The 21,744-nt window shown below is 45.5% G+C and overlaps 1 protein-coding gene across 1 annotated transcript in view; it reads right to left on the reverse strand.

Moving 5' to 3' along the window:
• LOC129869651 (PR domain zinc finger protein 5-like) overlaps nt 1-21,744 on the reverse strand; it is a 75,116-nt gene that overhangs the window by 14,372 nt on the left and 39,000 nt on the right. Inside the window, exon 12 of the mRNA XM_055944264.1 lies at nt 8,061-8,154. Within this exon, the coding sequence (XP_055800239.1) occupies nt 8,061-8,154 (94 nt within the window). The remainder of the gene's footprint in view (nt 1-8,060; nt 8,155-21,744) is intronic.

The raw sequence follows: 21,744 nt of genomic DNA on the forward strand, positions 1-21,744 counted from the left end.
GCTGTCAGTCAAAGAGCCAGCAGACACGTGGATCTATTTACCCCTGAGCTGATCCTCAGCCCAGATAGCACAACCAGCACTGATTACCAACCTATATATGGAAGATGAGGTAACCCATATAAATGCAAAGAAAATAACCGTTCCAAAGGAAAATACAGTACAATACATGTAAGGAAGTATTTTGGGGTTCCACCACAGCTATGTTACTGGTTCTGAACTATTGAAGTCAGAGGCAGAATATTCCTTTCACAGAGGCTCACAGTAAGTTATTGTTAACTACACCTCAACAGTCATGACCAGGTAACACAAGGAAACACCAAGTTATGAAACTAAAGACAAAAATGTGGCTAATTTCTGGGGTAATGGAATCAGGGTATTTTGGACAGAATGAGTCCCTTCTGAACAAGAGCTGCTCCTGCTGGTGTTAATGGAGCAGATCCAGGGGGAGACGTGAAACAGCTAAATGTTAACTTAATAAAACACTGCCTTAAGAGGGATACAGATTACTCTGTGTGTGTGTGTCCTTGCGGGTACCAAAATCTAATTTCTCATTCATTTTGTTGTAGCATAATCTCTCTTTAGTGACTAATTATCAAAAAGAAAAAGAGAGTTTCTTTAATCAGATAGAGGAGGAATTGATGGGGAGATGTTTTGCTCTTGTATGTCATAAGGTTAATGAGCTGAGTGTCCCAGAGAGATGGAGAGTTAACATGCAGGGATGCTTATTCAATCAGAGGAACCACAACCACCCAGAGAGAGAAAGAGTACACAGCAGAGAAACATCACCCATAACAAACATTTAGCTCTGTTTGGGTCTATTTCACCACAGACACAACTTAGACAGGTTTTAAACTGAGCTTCCAGTTGAATGTCATTCACATGTACGAGATGATGTGGTTTTGGGTTAAACACTATTCCTGTCGGTCTTCTATTACCAGACTTCATTGGGAGTGGACTAGCCCGCAAGGCTGCATCCTTTACAGATTCACTCATTTTCTGGGGAGGGAAAAAAATATATTTGTCATGTTTCAGAGTGTCAAATCTGTTTAAGTCTCCTCTAACTCAAGGGTGGGATTTTACTGGTTTGTTTTCATTTGTGTCTGTGTGTCTGCCCATTTCTTCCAACCCAGTACATTTTTATTAAAACCAGGCTAGCTATCACTTTGCTGTCCTTACAATTATTATTTATTTTTTTACTTAACCTTTATTTAACTAGGCAAGTCAGTTAAGAACAAATTCTTATTTACAATGACGGCCTACATCGGCCATGCCCGCACGATGCTGGGCCAATTGTGCGTCGCCCTATGGGACTCCCAATCACAGCCGGTTGTGATACAGCCTGGAATTAAACCCGGGTGTCTGTATTGACGCCTCTGGCACTGAGTGCCTTAGAACACTGCGCCACTCGGGAGACCCAAAACCCCATAAACCAGGAGTGGCCACAGAGGTAGAATGGGCACACCAGACCGTCCTGTCTTATCCATCCAACATATAGCTTGTAAAGGGTTAACAACAGGCCTCATGTACAGTGTGGAATGATCACACATTCAGAAACATGAGCAGAGAGGACAGCTCAAAATCACATCCCCGGAAAAAATCCCTGTTCAGCCTCTAGGATGCCTTTGTTGACAAACAGGAAAATCGGGAATCCCAGATGTGCCATCTCTCACAGAGGAGAGAGAATCTGTCTGTTATGTAGCATAATGGGGTATCAGGTTAAGGCTGGTCCTTTCCTTGGGGAGCCCTGGAGAAGGCATTTGTGTGTTCTAATATGGTTGATACAGTGTGGTAGTGTGCTCTGACTGCCTCTGCTCTGCGGCTTGCAGCGCATCCCTCAGTAGGAGCAGAGGAGCAGGCTGAGTATAAACTGATATAGTGTATAGACACCCACACTCTGCAAACGGAGCATTAGTCCTCACCATTGTTAACAGCAGGGTACAATGTGGTCACTATGATCAAACTTACGTAAATGTTCAGTAACATTATCCTCCTTCCACAGTTGACTGACACACAACCCCAACCCTTTGGCACCACTCACACCAAACCAGACCAGCTCTCTCTAACACACGCCTGGCGACCAGAATACCCCGAAAAGATCAGCTCAATCCTTTACAGGATACAAACATGGACCAGAACCAATAGCGATCATTTCAGGAATAATTTCCTTGAGGTGGCATGGTTCATATGAGAGGTGCTATGTCCTTTAAGTTGAACAGTAATGTAACTGGAACCCATCCACTTATTATCTAGATTGTTGGGGATTATGTGGTGAGGCTGGGCTCTGTGTGGTGGAGATGGTAACTGATTTAGTATGCGCTGAAATGGGACACCAGCTCTCTGTGACCCTGGGTGTCTCTCTGCCACCCAACCCCCACTGTGCTCCTTACACCCCTTGTCTGCTAATCGATCCGTTTGGCACCCCTAACAGTGTGCCTGTGTGCCTGTGTGCGTGTGTGTGTGTGTGTGTGTGTGTGTGTGTGTGTGTGTGTGTGTGTGTGTGTGTGTGTGTGTGTGTGTGTGTGTGTGTGTGTGTGTGTGTGTGTGTGTGTGTGTGTGTGTGTGTGTGTGTGTGTGTGTGTGTGTGTGTGTGTGTGTGTGTGTGTCTGGTAAGCAGATGGTCTTGCTCGTCGCATGTCTGCCACACAGCGTTCGTGTTACGGAGAACGCTTTGTAGCTCCAGGCCCTAGTCTGAAAGACATTATCGCTGTCCATCAGAAATGTATTCCTGGCTTCCTCCAGTCCAGCAAGACACTGGCGCTCCCCGGCCCCTCTCTCTCTCTCTCTGCCTCTCTCTGCATGCCGGCAGGGGCCACTGAGGTAATGTGATATCGATCTGTTTTATCCGATAAGCAATTTGCCTTTGATCAGCCCCAGAAACACTCAACAACTTTACACTTGGCCTTGCCATTATGGCTAGGGCCTCCAAAGACTGCTCTACTTCCTCAAACATTTCTCTTAAACTGGCCCATGTGAGAGTACCTGTATCACAGAACTTCATGCCCTGCCCTCGGCTCTACCACAAACACACACACCACAATGATCCATACCTTAAAACTACCCTCACCATACACCTTTTTCATTGGAAACTAACCTCCTTAGGCCTTAAGAGAGGAGATGAGGAGAGAAACTTGTCTCTGGGACAGACTGTACTATTAGAACCAGGGGACCTCAGATATCAACATGACATCATGTCCCTACAGGCTGACAAAAACAGAGACAAACAGCCATAAATAAGTGGTCCTTCAGTGTTTTGCAGAGGTCTGTCAGATGTACATTTGAACTGCATGTTGTGACCAGAGACACTACTGCATACTTAACAACTGTCAAGACACTGGTCTCCAGCAGAGTACATTTCCCTTAGAATTATCCATCGTTTTCAGTCCAGAAGACACAGAGCCACTCCTCGCTCTGGTCTGGACTCTCAAGGGGAACTCAAGACATCTGCTTCACTGTCTTTATAATGACAAACAGTACCATATCTTTACACACATCATGCAGAGGAAAGGGTCATGGGTGGAATGACTCAAACATTTTACTTCAATTGTATCTTGCACAGAGGACACCGATTTTTTAAAACTAAACTACCAATTCATCTTCATGTTTAACCAATAACTGCAAAGTTCACCATTGTAATGTACGTAGGTTGAGCCAATCATACATTTGGAACCCTAAATATTACAATTCCAGAAACGTAATCCAAAATATAAAATCTCACACAAAGAACTTCTCTGTTTAGAGACACTAAATAGTTGAACTGGGTAATTCCACAAGTGACCCTTTGCGAGCGTTAAATTATGACATTTGCTATGATGTCAGTAACGCTCAGGCCACTGGGTTTTGTAAACATTTCCTTTGGCGTAAGCACCTGGGTCAACCCCAGGACTACCATATAACATCACTGCACACTGTAGAAAACTCAGTCACACTGACCAATTATCTATTTATGTTCATTTGCATTTACACCAGTTTTATGCCAAGATGAATCATCTGGTGAATTAATACTTAATATTCTCTGGAATCACCTGTAATGTCACCACCCCCTTCCACTTTTCAATTTAGAATGGAAGGATTTCTGATTGGGACTTTCAGACATGGAGTTTGGTGGGGGATGTCCCCTGGATGCCCATGACATCACCAGCAGTACTCTGGGGAGAAGTGTCCCACCCGCTCTGTCTGCCTGGAATAATGCTTGTGAATCAATCAACAGCTAAATTCCATGTTACTATGTGTTAGCCAAACAACATCCTAAATTAATGGGATGGCCATTCACTTCCTCATAAACAGGCCACACTATTAGTGCATTCAATGGAGCACTTCGATTGTTTTTAAATTCAAAGTGTGCTATAAATTCAATTATTAGAGTTAATACATAACCTCTCCAAAATATTTTTTACAATTCTGTGATGACCAGAGTGTCCAGTGAAACAGTTATTACCAGTGTCCAGTGAAACAGTTATTACCAGTGTCCAGTGAAACTGTGATTACCAGTGTCCAGTGAAACTGTGATTACCAGTGTCCAGTGAAACAGTTATTACCAGTGTCCAGTGAAACTGTGATTACCAGTGTCCAGTGAAACAGTTATTACCAGTGTCCAGTGAAACTGTGATTACCAGTGTCCAGTGAAACTGTGATTACCAGTGTCCAGTGAAACTGTGATTACCAGTGTCCAGTGAAACTGTGATTACCAGTGTCCAGTGAAACTGTGATTACCAGTGTCCAGTGAAACTGTTATTACCAGTGTCCAGTGAAACAGTTATTACCAGTGTCCAGTGAAACTGTGATTACCAGTGTCCAGTGAAACAGATATTACCAGTGTCCAGTGAAACAGTTATTACCAGTGTCCAGTGAAACAGTTATTACCAGTGTCCAGTGAAACTGTGATTACCAGTGTCCAGTGAAACTGTGATTACCAGTGTCCAGTGAAACAGTGATTACCAGTGTCCAGTGAAACTGTGATTACCAGTGTCCAGTGAAACAGTTATTACCAGTGTCCAGTGAAACTGTGATTACCAGTGTCCAGTGAAACTGTGATTACCAGTGTCCAGTGAAACAGTGATTACCAGTGTCCAGTGAAACTGTGATTATCAGTGTCCAGTGAAACAGTTATTACCAGTGTCCAGTGAAACTGTGATTACCAGTGTCCAGTGAAACTGTGATTACCAGTGTCCAGTGAAACAGTGATTACCAGTGTCCAGTGAAACTGTGATTACCAGTGTCCAGTGAAACTGTGATTACCAGTGTCCAGTGAAACAGTGATTACCAGTGTCCAGTGAAACTGTGATTACCAGTGTCCAGTGAAACTGTGATTACCAGTGTCCAGTGAAACAGTTATTACCAGTGTCCAGTGAAACTGTGATTACCAGTGTCCAGTGAAACTGTGATTACCAGTGTCCAGTGAAACTGTGATTACCAGTGTCCAGTGAAACTGTGATTACCAGTGTCCAGTGAAACTGTGATTACCAGTGTCCAGTGAAACTGTGATTACCAGTGTCCAGTGAAACAGTTATTACCAGTGTCCAGTGAAACAGTTATTACCAGTGTCCAGTGAAACAGTTATTACCAGTGTCCAGTGAAACTGTGATTACCAGTGTCCAGTGAAACTGTGATTACCAGTGTCCAGTGAAACTGTGATTACCAGTGTCCAGTGAAACAGTTATTACCAGTGTCCAGTGAAACTGTGATTACCAGTGTCCAGTGAAACTGTGATTACCAGTGTCCCGTGAAACAGTTATTACCAGTGTCCAGTGATAACTGCTCCCAGGGGGGGGGGGGGGGGGGGGGGGGGACCTGCTGTGACAAAATCTTGCAAAGCATCCAGTGTGTTTATTGTTTATCCAGTAAATAAGTGAAGCTGTGCTGTTCCTGTGAAGGGACACTGGTAAAACAAAGAATACCAGGCTTTAACTTAGTACCATCCAGAGAGGCTGTCAACATACAGGCCTTTAACCTCAGCTGGGGGCTTATCCAATAAGGAGATTATTGACAGGGAGAGATGGCACGTTAAAGGTTTATTTACAGAACTAGCAGCCACATGAACAAAACGACACCTAGTAGTGTACAGAGACAACACAAGTCTCTCATAAATGTCTTGTTTTTTTACACAGTTTGTCTTACATGACAAGTGTCCTTCCTTTTTAACTGTACTTAAGCCAAACAGACACTAGTCATGCCTCTGTCTTCCTACCTGCAGAGAGGTCAAATGCCACTAGAAGGGAGAGACTCTACCACAATTAAAATACCCCCACTACTGGTTCAGTTCATACAGCATCATGTGTAAGCCCACACTATGCATTCCCTGTATATTTCATGCATAATGCTACACTAAGACTTCCAAGCTGTTCTGGAAAGAACAGTATGTATGCCCAACAAATAACTCCTCAATGTGAGAGAACAAAATGAGCCTTGTTGAGTTTTTTTAATGGGAATAACTCACACTTTTCCTCAACTTTCTTTACACAAGAAACAACAAAAGCTTGGTCAAGTGAGTTCTGGGCTATAGAATGAGAGGACAGATTTACAGCCAGTCAGGGTCAAGGGTCATCCCGCTGTATGCTTTCTTGGAGTGGTCTTTTCTCTCTCTTCTCTCCTTCCTCTTTTCTTTCTTTGAGGTGTCCCCTCCGCTCCCACCCCTCCCACTGCATTCCCCCACAGCCCCGCTGTTTGGTTTATTCTATATAAATACAAACAGCCTCATCCATGTTCCACACTGCCACACACACACACAAACCAGATACACACACACTCTTTATTTTGTGCCTTGGGAACCTGTAGAGGGTGAGTAGAACTGAGCTAGCAATGAAATGGTTTCAGACTAAATCCTTACCTAAATAAGTAGGAATAGGCATTAGGTTAATAGATATTTAGTTATAGATACATTAGCACATTATAAAAACAGTCAAAAGGCATTTGATTGCTTAATCATAGAGCCCTGATTAGGTAGATATGACTGGAAAACGGGACATAATTCATTAAATTGGATGGTGGTCAGTGATAGTAGTGATGGTCGTGATAGTGATTGATGCACTAGTGATGATGTGTGTGCTTTGGATCTCAATGGCAGAAAAGCCTATGGAAAATATTTTGTACTAAAAAGCTGCAAACACATTCTAGAGATTAAGGGGATTGGGGAAGAGAAATCACCATTGTTTGTTGGGAGCTACGTAGCCTGAGAGGATGTATGTGGCATGACTGGAGTGACGATTCAATCTCACATACAGGGAAGACAAGAGGAGAACAGGAAAGATAGTTGGGGAAAGACAGGGGAGAGAGAATAGGAAGGATAGGTGGGGAAAGACAGAGGAGAGAATAGGAAGGATAGGTGGGGAAAGACAGTGGAGAGAATAGGAAGGATAGGTGGGGAAAGACAGTGGAGAGAGAATAGGAAGGATAGGTGGGGAAAGACAGTGGAGAGAGAATAGGAAGGATAGGTGGGGAAAGACAGAGGAGAGAGAATAGGAAGGATAGGTGGGGAAAGACAGTGGAGAGAGAATAGGAAGGATAGGTGGGGAAAGACAGAGGAGAGAGAATAGGAAGGATAGGTGGGGAAAGACAGTGGAGAGAGAATAGGAAGGATAGGTGGGGAAAGACAGTGGAGAGAACAGGAAAGATCGGTGGGGAAAGACAGTGGAGAGAACAGGAAAGATCGGTGGGGAAAGACAGTGGAGAGAACAGGAAAGATCGGTGGGGAAAGACAGGGGAGAGTCTAAGTGGGAGAGAGGCCAAAAGGCCAGAGCCAAAAAGACAAGTAGAAGTAGAGAAATAAAAAGGGAGGGAGGGGTAGATGGAAGGAGTGTGTGACTGTGCCAGGTCTCTGCACTAGTCTGTCGGTAAGGAAACACACAGGAATGTGTAGCTCTCCAGTTCAAGGCAGTTTAATGAACATACACTGTGGGACACTGTTACCATTCTGGTAGACTGGATTGGATCTGGTAGACTGGATTGGTCGATCTCACACCGTTTTACAGTTTGTGACGTTCAATGACAGTTGATGAATTTAACCAAACAATTAGGACAATATAGTTGAATTTGTCCAAATGACCGGTTATGGGAGGCCTACTGACCTGTATGGCTGCGGATGTGAACCCTCAAAGTTCCATTGCTGGCAAACTTCTGTCCACAATATGGGCAGATCTTCTCCTTGTCCCCTGTGTGCGTCTGGTATGGAAAAGATCAGAAAACAAAGTGTTGGTATTTAGGAAAGACAATTGGAACATGCAGTGGTACAACTTTGCCTCATTACAGAGCACAGTGATCACTGGTAGAGCATACCCATCACTTGAATACTATGAGCACTGCTAATACACTTGGATACTAAACAGAGAAGCTCTTAAAGTCCAGTTAAATGCCCCATGGTTATATACCATTTACAAAATATTTTTAATAAAGTGTTGGATAAATGATCAAAGATGTTTAATATACTGTATATTGTCAACAACAACAAAAGAGACTCAAAGTCGACCGCATGCAGGGTGAATTCAAGGGTGGTCTTCTGACAAATGTCTGATGTCAGTCATTTAACCAGAGGCCCTGTTCAGCACTGGGAGCATTTACCCCACTGAAAGACCAGACCACACTGCCGCTAGACACTGTTACTAGACACTGTTACTAGACACTGTTACTAGACACTGTTACTAGACACTGTTACTAGACACTGTTACTAGACACTGTTACTAGACACTGTTACTAGACACTGTTACTAGACACTGTTACTAGACACTGTTACTAGACACTGTTACTAGACACTGCCGCTAGACACTGTTACTAGACACTGTTACTAGACACTGCCGCTAGACACTGTTACTAGACACTGTTACTAGACACTGTTACTAGACACTGTTACTAGACACTGTTACTAGACACTGTTACTAGACACTGTTACTAGATACTGCCGCTAGACACTGTTACTAGACACTGTTACTAGACACTGTTTCTAGACACTGCCGCTAGACACTGTTACTAGACACTGTTACTAGACACTGTTTCTAGACACTGCCGCTAGACACTGTTACTAGACACTGTTACTAGACACTGTTACTAGACACTGTTTCTAGACACTGTTACTAGACACTGTTACTAGACACTGTTACTAGACACTGCCGCTAGACACTGTTACTAGACACTGTTACTAGACACTGCCGCTAGACACTGTTACTAGACACTGTTACTAGACACTGTTACTAGACACTGTTTCTAGACACTGCCGCTAGACACTGTTACTAGACACTGTTACTAGACACTGTTGCTAGACACTGCCGCTAGACACTGTTACTAGACACTGTTACTAGACACTGTTTCTAGACACTGTTACTAGACACTGTTACTAGACACTGTTACTAGACACTGCCGCTAGACACTGTTACTAGACACTGTTACTAGACACTGTTACTAGACACTGTTACTAGACACTGTTTCTAGACACTGTTACTAGACACTGTTACTAGACACTGTTACTAGACACTGCCGCTAGACACTGTTACTAGACACTGTTACTAGACACTGTTTCTAGACACTGCCGCTAGACACTGTTACTAGACACTGCCACTAGACACTGTTACTAGACACTGCCACTAGACACTGTTACTAGACACTGTTACTAGACACTGTTACTAGACACTGTTACTAGACACTGTTACTAGACACTGCCGCTAGACACTGTTACTAGACACTGTTACTAGACACTGTTACTAGACACTGCCGCTAGACACTGTTACTAGACACTGTTACTAGACACTGTTTCTAGACACTTTTACTAGACACTGTTACTAGACACTGTTACTAGACACTGCCGCTAGACACTGTTACTAGACACTGTTACTAGACACTGTTACTAGACACTGTTACTAGACACTGTTACTAGACACTGTTACTAGACACTGTTACTAGACACTGCCGCTAGACACTGTTACTAGACACTGTTACTAGACACTGTTACTAGACACTGTTTCTAGACACTGCCGCTAGACACTGTTACTAGACACTGTTACTAGACACTGTTACTAGACACTGTTACTAGACACTGCCACTAGACACTGTTACTAGACACTGTTACTAGACACTGCCGCTAGACACTGTTACTAGACACTGCCGCTAGACACTGTTACTAGACACTGTTACTAGACACTGTTTCTAGACACTGCCGCTAGACACTGTTACTAGACACTGTTACTAGACACTGTTGCTAGACACTGCCGCTAGACACTGCCGCTAGACACTGTTACTAGACACTGTTACTAGACACTGTTACTAGACACTGTTATTAGACACTGTTACTAGACACTGTTACTAGACACTGTTACTAGACACTGTTACTAGACACTGTTACTAGACAATGTTACTAGAAACTGTTACTAGACACTGCCGCTAGACACTGTTACAAGACACTGTTACTAGACACTGTTACTAGACACTGTTACTAGACACTGTTACTAGACACTGTTACTAGACACTGTTACTAGACACTGTTACTAGAACACAGTTACTAGACACTGTTACTAGACACTGTTACTAGAAACTGTTACTAGACACTGCCGCTAGACACTGTTACTAGACACTGTTACTAGACACTGTTACTAGACACTGTTACTAGACACTGTTTCTAGACACTGTTACTAGACACTGTTACTAGACACTGTTACTAGAACACTGTTACTAGACACTGTTACTAGACACTGTTTCTAGACACTGTTACTAGACACTGTTACTAGACACTGTTACTAGAACACAGTTACTAGACACTGTTACTAGACACTGGTGTTCATGGGATCTCTACAGCTCTCCAATGGGAACTCTATAGGCTCTGAACTCTACAGCTCTCCAAGGAGAACTATACAGGCTCTGAACTCTACAAGCTCTCCAATGGGAACTCTATAGGTTCTGAATTCAACAGGCTCTCCAATGGGAACTCTACAGCTCTCAAATGGGAACTATACAGGCTCTGAACTACAGGCTCTCAAATGGGAACTCTATAGGCTCTGAACTCTACAGGCTCTCCAATGGGAACTCTATAGGTTCTGAATTCAACAGGCTCTCCAATGGGAACTATACAGGCTCTGAACTCTACAGCTCTCCAATGAGAACTATACAGGCTCTCCAATGATTACTATACAGGCTCTGAACTCTACAGCTCTCCAATGAGAACTATACAGGGACTGAACTCTACAGGCTCTCCAATGAGAACTATACAGGCTCTGAACTCTACAGGCTCTCCAATGAGAACTATACAGGCTCTCCAATGATAACTATACAGGCTCTGCACTCTACAGCTCTCCAATGAGAACTATACAGGGACTGAACTCTACAGGCTCTCCAATGGGAACTCTATAGGTTCTGAATTCAACAGGCTCTCCAATGAGAACTATACAGGGACTGAACTCTACAGGCTCTCCAATGAGAACTATACAGGCTCTGAACTCTACAGGCTCTCCAATGAGAACTATACAGGCTCTGAACTCTACAGCTCTCCAATGAGAACTATACAGGGACTGAACTCTACAGGCTCTCCAATGGGAACTCTATAGGTTCTGAATTCAACAGGCTCTCCAATGAGAACTATACAGGCTCTGAACTCTACAGGCTCTCCAATGAGAACTATACAGGCTCTGAACTCTACAGGCTCTCCAATGAGAACTATACAGGCTCTGAACTCTACAGGCTCTCCATTGAGAACTATACAGGCTCTGAACTTTATAGGCTCTCAATTGAGAACTCTACAGGCTCTCCAATGAGAACTATACAGGTTCTGCACTCTACAGGCTCTCCAATGAGAACTATACAGGCTCTCCAATGAGAACTGTACAGGCTCTGCACTCTACAGGCTCTCCATTGAGAACTATACAGGCTCTGAACTCAACAGGCTCTCCATTGAGAACTATACAGGCTCTGAACTCTACAGGCTCTCCAATGAGAACTATACAGGCTCTGAACTCTACAGGCTCTCCAATGAGAACTATACAGGCTCTGAACTCTACAGGCTCTCCAATGAGAACTATACAGGCTATGAACTCTACAGGCTCTCCAATGAGAACTATACAGGCTCTGAACTCTAAAGGCTCTCCAATGGGAACTCTATAGGTTCTGAATTCAACAGGCTCTCCAATGAGAACTATACAGCCTCTGAACTCTACAGCTCTCCAATGAGAACTATACAGGCTCTAAACTCTACAGGCACTCCAATGAGAACTATACAGGCTCTCCAATGAGTACTATACAGGCTCTAAACTCTACAGGCTCTCCAATGAGAACTATACAGGCTCTCCAATGAGAACTATACAGGCTCTAAACTCTACAGCTCTCCAATGAGAACTATACAGGCTCTGAACTCTACAGGCTCTCCAATGAGAACTATACAGGCTCCAAACTGTACAGGCTCTCCAATGAGAACAATACAGGCTCTAAACTCTACAGGCTCTCCAATGAGAACTATACAGGCTCTGAACTCTACAGCTCTCCAATGAGAACTATACAGGCTCTAAACTCTAAAGGCTCTCCAATGAGAACTATACAGGCTCTCCAATGAGAACTATACAGGCTCTAAACTCTACAGGCTCTCAAATGAGAACTATACAGGCTCTCCAATGAGAACTGTACAGGCTCTGAACTCTACAGTTCTCCAATGAGAACTATACAGGCTCTGAACTCTACAGGCTCTCCATTGAGAACTATACAGGTTCTGAACGTTACAGGCTCTCAATTGAGAACTCTACAGGCTCTAAACTCTACAGCTCTCCAATGAGAACTATACAGGCTCTGAACTCTACAGGCTCTCCAATGATAACTATACAGGCTCTGCACTCTACAGGCTCTCCAATGAGAACTATACAGGCTCTGAACTCTACAGGCTCTCCAATGAGAACTATACAGCCTCTCCAATGAGAACTGTACAGGCTCTGAACTCTACAGCTCTCCAATGAGAACTGTACAGGCTCTGCACTCTACAGGCTCTCCATTGAGAACTATACAGTCTCTGAACTCTACAGGCTCTCCAATGAGAACTATACAGGCTCTAAACTCTACAGGCTCTCAAATGAGAACTATACAGGCTCTCCAATGAGAACTATACAGGCTCTGAACTCTACAGGCTCTCCAATGAGAACTATACAGGCTATGAACTCTACAGGCTCTCCAATGAGAACTATACAGGCTCTGAACTCTACAGGCTCTCCAATGGGAACTCTATAGGTTCTGAATTCAACAGGCTCTCCAATGAGAACTATACAGCCTCTGAACTCTACAGCTCTCCAATGAGAACTATACAGGCTCTAAACTCTACAGGCTCTCCAATGAGAACTATACAGGCTCTCCAATGAGTACTATACAGGCTCTAAACTCTACAGGCTCTCCAATGAGAACTATACAGGCTCTCCAATGAGAACTATACAGGCTCTAAACTCTACAGCTCTCCAATGAGAACTATACAGGCTCTGAACTCTACAGGCTCTCCAATGAGAACTATACAGGCTCTAAACTCTACAGGCTCTCCAACGAGAACTATACAGGCTCCAAACTGTACAGGCTCTCCAATGAGAACAATACAGGCTCTAAACTCTACAGGCTCTCCAATGAGAACTATACAGGCTCTGAACTCTACAGCTCTCCAATGAGAACTATACAGGCTCTAAACTCTAAAGGCTCTCCAATGAGAACTATACAGGCTCTCCAATGAGAACTATACAGGCTCTAAACTCTACAGGCTCTCAAATGAGAACTATACAGGCTCTCCAATGAGAACTGTACAGGCTCTGAACTCTACAGTTCTCCAATGAGAACTATACAGGCTCTGAACTCTACAGGCTCTCCATTGAGAACTATACAGGTTCTGAACGTTACAGGCTCTCAATTGAGAACTCTACAGGCTCTAAACTCTACAGCTCTCCAATGAGAACTATACAGGCTCTGAACTCTACAGGCTCTCCAATGAGAACTATACAGGCTCTGCACTCTACAGGCTCTCCAATGAGAACTATACAGGCTCTGAACTCTACAGGCTCTCCAATGAGAACTATACAGCCTCTCCAATGAGAACTGTACAGGCTCTGAACTCTACAGCTCTCCAATGAGAACTGTACAGGCTCTGCACTCTACAGGCTCTCCATTGAGAACTATACAGTCTCTGAACTCTACAGGCTCTCCAATGAGAACTATACAGGCTCTAAACTCTACAGGCTCTCAAATGAGAACTATACAGGCTCTCCAATGAGAACTGTACAGGCTCTGAACTCTACAGCTCTCCAATGAGAACTATACAGGCTCTGAACTCTACAGGCTCTCCATTGAGAACTATACAGGCTCTGAACTTTATAGGCTCTCAATTGAGAACTCTACAGGCTCTCCAATGAGAACTATACAGGCTCTGCACTCTACAGGCTCTCCATTGAGAACTATACAGGCTCTGAACTCTACAGGCTCTCCAATGAGAACTATACAGGCTCTAAACTCTACAGGCTCTCCATTGAGAACTGTACATGCTCTGCACTCTACAGGCTCTCCATTGAGAACTATACAGGCTCTGAACTCTACAGGCTCTCCAATGAGAACTATACAGGCTCTCCAATGAGAACTATACAGGCTCTAAACTCTACAGGCTCTCAAATGAGAACTATACAGGCTCTCCAATGAGAACTGTACAGGCTCTGAACTCTACAGCTCTCCAATGAGAACTATACAGGCTCTGAACTCTACAGGCTCTCCATTGAGAACTATACAGGCTCTGAACTGTATAGGCTCTCAATTGAGAACTCTACAGGCTCTCCAATGAGAACTATACAGGCTCTGCACTCTACAGGCTCTCCAATGAGAACTATACAGGCTCTCCAATGAGAACTATACAGGCTCTGCACTCTACAGGCTCTCCATTGAGAACTATACAGGCTCTGAACTCTACAGGCTCTCCAATGAGAACTATACAGGCTCTGAACTCTACAGGCTCTCCAATGAGAACTATACAGGTTCTGAACTCTACAGGCTCTCCAATGAGAACTATACAAGCTCTGAACTCTACAGGCTCTCCAATGAGAACTATACAGGCTCTGAACTCTACAGGCTCTCCAATGAGAACTATACAGGCTCTGAACTCTACAGGCTCTCCAATGAGAACTATACAGGCTCTGAACTCTACAGGCTCTCCAATGAGAACTATACAGGCTCTGAACTCTACAGGCTCTCCAATGGGAACACTATAGGTTCTGAATTCAACAGGCTCTCCAATGAGAACTATACAGGCTCTGAACTCTACAGGCTCTCCAATGAGAACTATACAAGCTCTGAACTCTACAGGCTCTCCAATGAGAACTATACAGGCTCTGAACTCTACAGGCTCTCCAATGAGAACTATACAGGCTCTGAACTCTACAGGCTCTCCAATGAGAACTATACAGGCTCTGAACTCTACAGGCTCTCCAATGGGAACACTATAGGTTCTGAATTCAACAGGCTCTCCAATGAGAACTATACAGGTTCTGAACTCTACAGGCTCTCCAATGAGAACTATACAAGCTCTGAACTCTACAGGCTCTCCAATGAGAACTATACAGGCTCTGAACTCTACAGGCTCTCCAATGAGAACTATACAGGCTCTGAACTCTACAGGCTCTCCAATGAGAACTATACAGGCTCTGAACTCTACAGGCTCTCCAATGGGAACACTATAGGTTCTGAATTCAACAGGCTCTCCAATGAGAACTATACAGGCTCTGAACTCTACAGGCTCTCCAATGAGAACTATACAGGCTCTCCAATGATAACTATACAGGCTCTGAACTCTACAGCTCTCCAATGAGAACTATACAGGCTCTGAACTCTACAGGCTCTCCAATGAGAACTATACAGGCTATACAGGCTATACAGGCTCTCCAATGAGAACTATACAGGCTCTGAACTCTACAGGCTCTCCAATGAGAACTATACAGGCTCTGAACTATACAGGCTCTCCAATGATAACTATACAGGCTCTGAACTCTACAGCTCTCCAATGAGAACTATACCGGCTCTGAACTCTACAGGCTCTCCAATGATAACTATACAGGCTCTCCAATGAGAACTATACAGGCTATACAGGCTATTCAGGCTCTCCAATGAGAACTATACAGGCTCTGAACTCTACAGGCTCTCCAATGAGAACTATACAGGCTCTGAACTCTACAGCTCTCCAATGAGAACTATACAGGCACTCCAATGAGAACAATACAGGCTCTGAACTCTACAGGCTCTCCAATGAGAACTATACAGGCTCTGAACTCTACAGGCTCTCCATTGAGAACTATACAGGCTCTCCAATGAGAACTATACAGGCTGTGAACTCTACAGGCTCTCCAATGAGAACTATACAGGCTCTGAACTCTACAGGCTCTCCAATGAGAACTATACAGGCTCTGAACTCTACAGGCTCTCCAATGAGAACTATACAGGCTCTGAACTCTACAGCTCTCCAATGAGAACTATACAGGCTCTAAACTCTACAGGCTCTCCAATGAGAACTACACAGGCTCTCCAATGAGAACTATACAGGCTCTAAACTCTACAGGCTCTCCAATGAGAACTATACAGGCTCTCCAATGAGAACTATACAGGCTCTAAACTATACAGGCTCTCCAATGAGAACTATACAGGCTCTGAACTCTACAGGCTCTCCATTGAGAACTATACAGGCTCTCCAATGAGAACTGGCAGACTTTATGATCGAGTTCAGGACATTGGCTGTGGAGAGTGGTTGGAATGAGGAGTCACTACAAGCGGTTTTTTACAAGGGGTTGTCGGAGGAACTTAAGGACGAGCTGATATCCTATCCAGAGCCTAGTGACCTAGACAGCTTGGTCACTTTATCTATTCGGGTAGATAATAGAGTCCGAGAGAGAAGGAGGGAGAAGAAGTGGGGTCCATCTAATCAATCTGAGACTCGGTTATCATTCGGGTCAGGAGATGGACCAGAACGGGTTGATCATTTTCCTTCACACGGGATAAGTGGAGGAGTTCGGCCGCCAGATCCTGAACCTATGCAAGTGGGGCGGCACGGGTTAACTAAGGACGAGCGCCAACGTAGACGTGAGACCAACAGCTGCCGCTACTGTGGTAGTTCGGAACATTACATCTCCGTTTGTCCTCAGCGCCCGTTAAACTGCTCGGCTCGTTAAGTTTGGGAGGAATGTTAGCGAGCCAGTTTCAACCTCTCAAGAGTCCTGTCAGACCTCGTTTTCCTGCTACCCTCATTAATAAGGATCAGAGTTTAGCGATTAACGCTTTCATCGATTCAGGTGCCGATGACAGCTTCATTGATGCCGACTTAGTGGAACAGCTGGGGCTTTCCAAGGAGCAATTACCGGAAGCCATTGAAGCAACCACTCTGAACGGCAGTGTTCTGGCACGGATCACTATGAGGACTGAACCGGTTAAGATGTTGTTGTCGGGGAATCATTCAGAGGTTATTTCTTTTTTCATTTTGCCTTCCCCCCATGTACCTCTGGTTCTTGGATACCCCTGGCTAAAAGAACACAATCCCTCGTTCGATTGGGTGACTGGTAAAGTAACTAGTTGGAGCATTGAGTGCCATGCTAACTGCCTCAGGACTGCCTGTTCTCATGCTGTCCCCAGTCGGGTCTGTGAGTCTGCTCCTCCTGATTTGTCCCTGGTTCCTGAAGCATATCATGAGTTGGGTGAGGTGTTCAGTAAGCAGAAAGCTCAGTCACTTCCTCCCCACCGACCTTATGATTGTACGATTAAGCTGTTCCCTGGAGCTGCCTTTCCCAAGGGTCGGTTATACAGTATTTCTCGACCTGAGCGGGAAGCCCTGGAAACCTACATAAAGGAGTCTCTTGCTGCAGGTCTCATTCGTCCCTCGTCATCACCCCTGGGAGCTGGATTTTTTTTGTGAGTAAGAAGGATGGCTCTCTTCGACCGTGTATTGATTATCGGGGGTTGAATGAGATTACGGTCAAGAACAAGTACCCCTTGCCCTTGATGAGCTCCGCTTTCGATTCTTTACAGGGTGCTACTGTGTTTACGAAGCTTGATCTACGCAATGCGTATCATCTGGTTCGGATCAAAGAGGGGGACGAGTGGTTGACTGGATTCAATACACCTATGGGACATTTCGAGTACCAGGTGATGCCGTTTGGACTTTCCAACGCTCCAGCAGTGTTATAAGGTTTGGTGAATGACGTGCTGAGGGATATGATAGGTCTGTTTGTGTTCGTTTACCTGGATGACATCCTGATTTTCTCCAAGGAGCTTTCCAGCCACATCCAGCATGTTAAGCAGGTCCTGCAGCGGTTATTGGAGAACCGTCTGTGAAGGCAGAGAAGTGTGATTTTCACGCCCACACTACATCCTTCCTCGGGTACATCATCTCCAGGGGAGAAATCAAGATGAACCAAGAGAAGGTTCGGGCGGTTCGGGATTGGGTCCAGCCCGGTACGAGATTGCAGCTCCAGAGATTCCTGGGGTTTGCGAACTTCTATCGGAGGTTTATCCGTGATTACAGCCGGGTGGCAGCCCCATTAACTGCCCTGACGTCTTGCACCAGAAGTTTCTGTTGGACTCCTGAGGCAGACCGAGCATTTCTGGACTTGAAGAGCCAATTCACCCACGCCCCGATTCTCTCTCAACCTGACACTTCCCGTCAGTTTGTGGTTGAGGTGGACGCGTCTGATGTGGGGGTGGGCGCCATCCTGTCCCAGCGTAGCTCCACTGACGGTAAACTCCATCCCTGCGCTTTCTACTCTTGTCGTCTTTCTCCAGCTGAAAGAAACTACGATGTGGGTAACCAGGAGCTTCTCGCTGTGAAGCTTGCCTTGGAGGAGTGGCGTCACTGGTTGGAGGGAGCGGAGCAACCGTTTGTGGTCTGGACTGACCACAAGAATCTGGCTTATGTGCAGTCGGCTAAACGTCTCAACTCCCGTCAGGCCAGGTGGGCTTTGTTTTTTGGACGCTTCAATTTTTCCCTGACGTTCCGACCTGGGTCGAAGAACGGCAAGGCGGACGCCTTGTCCCGGATGTTCTCCAAGACGGAGGAGAGTGGGGCCAAGACTGAGACGATTCTTCCCCAGAACCTTGTCGTGGGAGCCGTTACATGGAGGATTGAGGAGGAGGTGTTGGCGGCCCTTCGGACGCAGCCCGGCCCTGGTAACGGTCCACCCGGTCGGTTGTTCGTGCCTGAGTCGGTCCGTTCTGCTGTTCTTCAGTGGTCCCACGCCAGCAAGATAGCTTGTCACCCTGGCGTTGCTCGGACTATGGCGCTTCTGCGCAGACGATTTTGGTGGCCTGCCATGGGAGAAGATACCCGGAGGTTTGTTGCCGCATGTCCTGTTTGTGCTCAGAACAAAGGTACCAATCGGCCCAGCTCTGGGCTTCTTCATCCCCTACCTATTCCTCGGCGACCTTGGTCGCATCTGGCCCTGGATTTTGTCACGTGATTGCCCCCTTCTGTTGGGAACACGGTCATTCTGACCATTGTGGACAGATTCAGCAAGTTTGCTCATTTTGTCCCTCTCTCCAAGCTTCCATCGGCCACGGAGACGTCTGAGATCCTGGTTAGGGAGGTTTTCAGGGTCCACGGATTGCCCAGTGACATTGTTTCTGACCGTGGTCCTCAGTTTACCTCTGCTGTCTGGAGATCTTCCTGTTTGGCCATTGGAGCTACAGTCAGTCTCACTTCTGGATTTCACCCACAATCTAATGGTCAGGCGGAGAGAGCCAACCAGAAGATGGAGTCCACACTGCGTTGTCTTGTCTCCTCTGATCCTACCTCTTGGTCATCTCAATTACCCTGGGTCGAGTATGCCCATAATACCCTTCCTTCATCTGCCACTGGGATGTCCCCCTTCCAATGCCTGTACGGTTACCAACCTCCTTTGTTTCCTTCTCAGGAGAGGGATCTCTCGGTTCCCTCTGTCCAGACCCACATTCGTTGTTGCCACCGGACCTGGCATCGGGCCAGGAAGGCTCTCCTTAGAGTGTCGGACCGGTATCAGATCCAGGCGAATCGTCGCCGTATTCCTGCCCCAGCTTATACGGTCGGTGATAAGGTTTGGTTGGCTACACGGGATCTTCCTCTACGGACTGAGTCGAGAAAGTTGTCACCGAAGTTCATTGGTCCGTTTGTAGTGGAGAGAATCATTATTCCTGTTGTGGTTCGACTTAAGTTGCCTGCAACACTTAGAGTACATCCCACCTTTCATGTCTCCTGCCTCAAGCCGGTTCACCTCAGTCCTTTGTTGCCCCCTCCTCCTCGTCCTCCTCCTCCTCGGATGATCGGAGGTGGTCCTGTCTACACGGTGCGCCGCATCATGGACTCCAGACGGCGGGGTCGAGGGTACCAGTATTTAGTGGATTGGGAAGGATATGGTCCAGAGGAGAGGAGTTGGATTCCTCGGCGTCAGATCCTAGATGACGACCTGCTTCGTGACTTCTACCGCCTCCACCCTGGCGCTCCAGGTAGTCCGCCCGGTGGCGTTCGTCGGAGGGGGGGTACTGTCACGAATCCCGCTTCCTGAGTCTGTGTTTGCCTGTGTGTCTGTCCTGGAGTGTGTTTCCGGTGTCCTGGAACGCATCCTGTCTGGTTGCCGGGCGAATTAGCTCGTTGGGAGATTGATGTTCACCCGCACCTGTATCCCATCAGTAATCTGCACACCTGTCCTGATCATCACCTCTCCCCTTCAAAAGCTCTGACCTGACTTCCATTCCCTGCCGGATCGTTAGACATGAACAGTATGTTGTGCCATAGTATCAGCCTCAAGTTGGATAGTATTTGTTTTGTTGTTTTTGTTTACGTATTGCTTGCCTTGAACTTACCTCCGTTTGTTTTGTCTTCAGTTACTCACCCGGATCATTCACCCCATTCCCGCCTGGTCGACGGAGGATTCCGCTACTCCATTGGATTCACCTATTTACTCCCATCCACTCACCTCCGCTGCCCGCTACGCCACCTGGATATATCTACTCATTCAAATTCACTTGTAAATAAATACTCACCTTCTTTCTACGCTCCTTGTCCTGGTCTGCTTCTGGGTTCGATTTTGAAAGAACGTGACACTCCAATGAGAACTATACAGGCTCTAAACTCTACAGGCTCTCGAATGAGAACTATACAGGCTCTAAACTCTACAGGCTCTCCAATGAGAACTATACAGGCTCTGAACTCTACAGATCTCCAATGAGAACTATACAGGCTCTAAACTCTACAGGCTCTCCAATGAGAACTATACAGGCTCTCCAATGAGAACTATACAGGCTCTAAACTCTACAGGCTCTCCAATGAGAACTATACAGGCCCTCCAATGAGAACTATACAGGCTCTAAACTCTACAGGCTCTCCAATGAGAATTATACAGGCTCTCCAATGAGAACTATACAGGCTCTGAACTCTACAGGCTCTCCAATGAGAACTGTACAGGCTCTGCACTCTACAGCTCTCCAATGAGAACTATACAGGCTCTAAAGTCTACAGGCTCTCCAATGAGAACTATACAGGCTCTCCAATGAGAACTGTACAGGCTCTGAACTCTACAGGCTCTCCAATGATAACTATACAGGCTCTGAACTCTACAGCTCTCCAATGAGAACTAAACAGGCTCTAAACTCTACAGGCTCTCAAATGAGAACTATACAGGCTCTCCAATGAGAACTGTACAGGCTCTGAACTCTACAGCTCTCCAATGAGAACTATACAGGCTCTGAACACTACAGGCTCTCCATTGAGAACTATACAGGCTCTGAACTTTATAGGCTCTCAATTGAGAACTCTACAGGCTCTCCAAT

The sequence above is a fragment of the Salvelinus fontinalis genome, chromosome 14 (genome assembly GCF_029448725.1).
Source record: "Salvelinus fontinalis isolate EN_2023a chromosome 14, ASM2944872v1, whole genome shotgun sequence".
In the NCBI taxonomy this organism is placed as follows: Eukaryota; Metazoa; Chordata; class Actinopteri; order Salmoniformes; family Salmonidae; genus Salvelinus; species Salvelinus fontinalis.